Source organism: Aplysia californica, unplaced genomic scaffold (assembly GCF_000002075.1).
Source record: "Aplysia californica isolate F4 #8 unplaced genomic scaffold, AplCal3.0 scaffold01674, whole genome shotgun sequence".
NCBI classification, from domain to species: Eukaryota; Metazoa; Mollusca; class Gastropoda; order Aplysiida; family Aplysiidae; genus Aplysia; species Aplysia californica.
This window is the reverse complement of record NW_004798944.1, coordinates 1-4,016: the sequence shown is the minus strand read 5'-3', so window position 1 is coordinate 4,016 and position 4,016 is coordinate 1. Positions and strand designations below refer to the sequence as shown.

The window sequence follows — 4,016 nt, the reverse complement described above, 5'->3', positions numbered from 1 at the left end:
AGAGAGAGAGAGAGAGGGGGATAGGGGGGAGAGAGGGGGAGAGAGGGGAGAAGAGTGGAGGGGAAGGAAGGAAAGGAGAGAACAGAAGATCTTTCTCACCTGTGAGCGTGTATGAGAGCGTTGAAGCCCAGCCCATTCCTCCAGCTGTTGGTGAAGTTGGTGATGTTCACACCCGGGTATCTGTCACAGGGAAAGAGTTTTTGGTTTAGTTTTAGTAAGAATTTTACGGCACTTGCAACACAATAAGGTCATATAAGTGCCGAAGAATAGATTCTGTGTTACATTATACAAGAGAGTAACAAACAGAAAAAAGGAGGGGACATAGTTAGTTTTAATAGAGGTTTTACGGCGCTCGCAACTGCACAGGGTCATATGAGCGCCAGAAGATTAGAGGTGTTACAAGAGAGTAACAAAAACAAAAAAGGAGGAGAGATCAGGATGATAGATGTTTCATACGAAAGAAAAAGCAAACCACACCAGAGCAACCACCAACCACCCACTTGTTTGACTTTGGACCAAAGAATGCGTTCCATCATTTGGAATTACGCATTCAATTTTGTTAAAATACACATTATATTATAATAATGGAAGTATAATACTTTCTGGAAGTAAGCATTCCATATTCGGAACCCCGCATAATTTAGCAAAAGTTGATGACATTTTTTTTTTTCATAATTTCTAATTATATTCCTTTATCATTCTTTGTTAAAATGAACAGAATCGCATAATTTCAAATTTTGGGCTCAGTTTGCATAATTTCAGATTTAAAAAAAATAATTTTTTCATAAAACCGCAGGGACAGATTCGGAAGCATGCATTCCAGCATAGAGGCACAGCAAGTTCTACCCACCTTCTGTAATGTCTATATACAGGCTCCATGTCTCAATATCACCTCAACGACAAAGATTGCGTCACGGTTTGGAAAATACTAGACACAGTACGCCGGAAGTGGAAGTACCCTAACTTTTCTTATCATAAGCATTAAACGCTACACCACAGATACACCTTGAAAAGAAACAGCTAGCCACGGAAACATCTTGAAAAGAAACAGCTAACCAGAAAAGTCACTCGTGAGCAGTCCCCTTTTTTACGAACGTCTTTCTTAAATCTCAGTTCTTGTCCAGATATCCAGACCTTTCTTAAATCTCAGTTCTCGTCCAGATCTCCTGACCTGATAACATTAAACACAAGACAAATTGAGACACAGACCTATTGTGACAAAGACCTTTCGTGACAAAGGTTTTCCACCTCCCACAAAATATCAATCCTTGAGTGAGTATTTCTGTATCCCACATAATAAATCGCTACCTCAGAATATCTTGAAGACGACTCCGAACACTTTTACGATTTTGATAGAGCAAATAGAAATTAATTTATTATTGGTTTCTGACTTCAATAAAATCTTAGGAACTCAAAACAGCCAGAAGAGTCAGACAGCACTTAGTAATTCTGAGGTAGCGAAATAATAGATCCGCTCACTCACATCCAGCAGGGGAACATCTTACAACCACTATAAGGAACTACACAGTACAATAATCACAGAGTAAGTCATTGAATGCGAAATGATTACGTCATTGAGTACGTCCGTACATGACACAGTGCATCTCAACACACTCAGAGGAACATTAGACAACCACTATAAGGAAATACACAGTACAATAACCACAGAGTAAGTCATTGGAGTACGTCATTGAGTAAATCCGTGAGTAAGTCATTGAGTACGTCCGTGATTACGTCATTGAGTAAATCCGTGAGTACGTCATTGAGTACGTCCGAACATGACACAGTGAATCTCAACAACACACTCAGAGTGACAATGAACAACCACTGGAAGGAAATACGCACAGCCAATGATCGTTAAGTAAGTCATCGAATGTGTCAGTGAGTTAAGCTAATAATAATAATCCCAACACATACAGAAGAATATTTATTTTACAACCACTGAGAGAGAAAAAAATCACACTAAATAAATGATCGTAAAATCTCGGAGCTGTATTTCACAATAGACATTATAGCAACAATATCCCTCTTTATTTCTTCGACTCTGTCTCTCTGTCTCTCTGTCTCTCTCTCCTCCTCCTCCAACCGTGACCAGAGACAAAAGAAGGCAGCGGCCCAGGACGGTACTAGCCAGCGGTCATGCATCATTGATGACGCCTTCTCTTCCCAGAGTTCCTCACTCACCACAGATAGAGACACGACAGACACTCTACTCACTCACGCCGCTCTATTGACTATTGATTCATCTCCTTACGTTCTCGCCATAGAACTGGAGAAGGGAGATTAATTGTTCGTTTCTTCGTTTGTCTGGTTTGTTTGTCTCTCTTTTTATGTTTAGTTTAAGTTCGAGTTTTACGGCACTTACAACACAATAAGCTCATATAAGTGGCGAAGATTAAAGGTGTTACAAGAGAGTAACAAACACAAACAAGAAGGAGGAGAGATAAGGACGATAGATGTTAGATACGAAAGAAGGAGCAAGCCACACCAGAGCACCCGCCAACCACCCACTGTCTAGGGCCAACCTGCCAAAAAAGGAATACAGCATCCCCACAAAGAAAGATGGACGGACGGGGAAATAATTTGACCAAAAAAAACTTCTACTCCCTCGATTTGAACGCATTATTTTCTTCCGCATACAACGTGACGCTCTGAACCTAACCATTACGTCTCATTTTTGCTTTTAGTAAGGATTTTACGGCACTTGCAACACAATAAAGTCATATAAGGGTCGAAAATTAGAAGAGTTACAAGAGAGTAACAAACATAAAACAGAATGAGGAGAGATCAGGACGATAGATGTTCGATAAGAAAGAAGGAGCAAACCACACCAGAGCACCCGCCAACCACCCATGCCTTGACTCTATCGGAAGGGCCAACCTGCCTAAAAGGAATACAGCATCCCCATAAAGAAAGATGGAGGGACGGGTACATAATTTGGAAAACAAACTCCCAACTCCACACCCTCGAATCGAATTCATTTCTTCCGCATACAACGCGACGCTCTGAACCTAGCCATTAATTTCGTCTCAGACACCTCACCATTTGGCGAAGAAACATGACGACAACAGTAGCAAACCTGGAGAGATGTTCGTTAAGGTGTGTTGAGAAACAGACGGACAAGAAACAGAAAAGGGACAGACAGGACAGAAAAGACAAGAAGCATAGACAGACAAGAAACAGGGAAAAAACAGACAAAGAAGAAGCAGACAGACAACAAACAGACAGACAGAGAAGAAACAGAGAAGAAACAGACAAATGGTCGCTTTTAAGGACAAGCGGGCTAACCCAGATTTCGGGGGTTTTCAGATATCTTGACCTACACCAAAAGTGGACATTGCTTTACCTATAGCAGAAGTTTGGTTTCCTTGGTGGGCATAATAATATATTTGTTTGGTTATAGAGAAAACTCTCCTGGTATTTTAAAGAAACTGAACAAGGGGCAAAAACTTTACCTAAGATTTTCCCAAAACAGCGTTTTTCGGGACAGCCCACTTGTGCTTAAAAGCGACCAAATAAGAAGCAGACAGACAGACGAGACACAGACAGACGACAAACAGACTGACAATTTAAGACACAGACAGACAACAAACAAACAGACAAGACACAGACAGACAACAAACAGACAGACAAGACACAGACAGACAACAAACAGACAGACAACAAACAGACAGACAAGACACAGACAGACAAGACAGAGACAGACAACAAACAGACAGACAAGACACAGACAACAAACAAACAGACAAAACCTACCCGGCAGTCTTCCTCTGACACCACAGCAGTAGCGCGTCCTTGGCAGACTTCTTCTCGCTGTTGTCTTGTTCTTCGTCCTGAAAACCAAAGATTAAGAGTGACTAGAGATTCCTCATTCTCCTCCTCCGGTTCCTCCTCCTCCTGTTCCTCCTCCTCTTCTTCTTTTTTTTTCTTCTTCTTCTTCTTCTTCTTCTTCTTCTTCTTCTTCTTCTTCTTCTTCTTCTTCTTCTTCTTCTTCTTCTTCTTCTTCTTCTTCTTCT

General features: G+C 41.1%; 1 protein-coding gene across 1 annotated transcript in view; it reads right to left on the bottom strand.

Moving 5' to 3' along the window:
• Positions 1-3,833, bottom strand: part of LOC101845442 (spectrin beta chain) — a gene marked incomplete at both ends in the record, with an annotated part of 17,703 nt that extends 13,870 nt beyond the window's left edge. Inside the window, 2 exon segments of the mRNA XM_013090917.1 lie at positions 100-180; positions 3,757-3,833. Coding sequence (XP_012946371.1) covers positions 100-180; positions 3,757-3,833 — 158 coding nt within the window.
• Between the last annotated feature and the right edge of the window lie 183 nt (positions 3,834-4,016).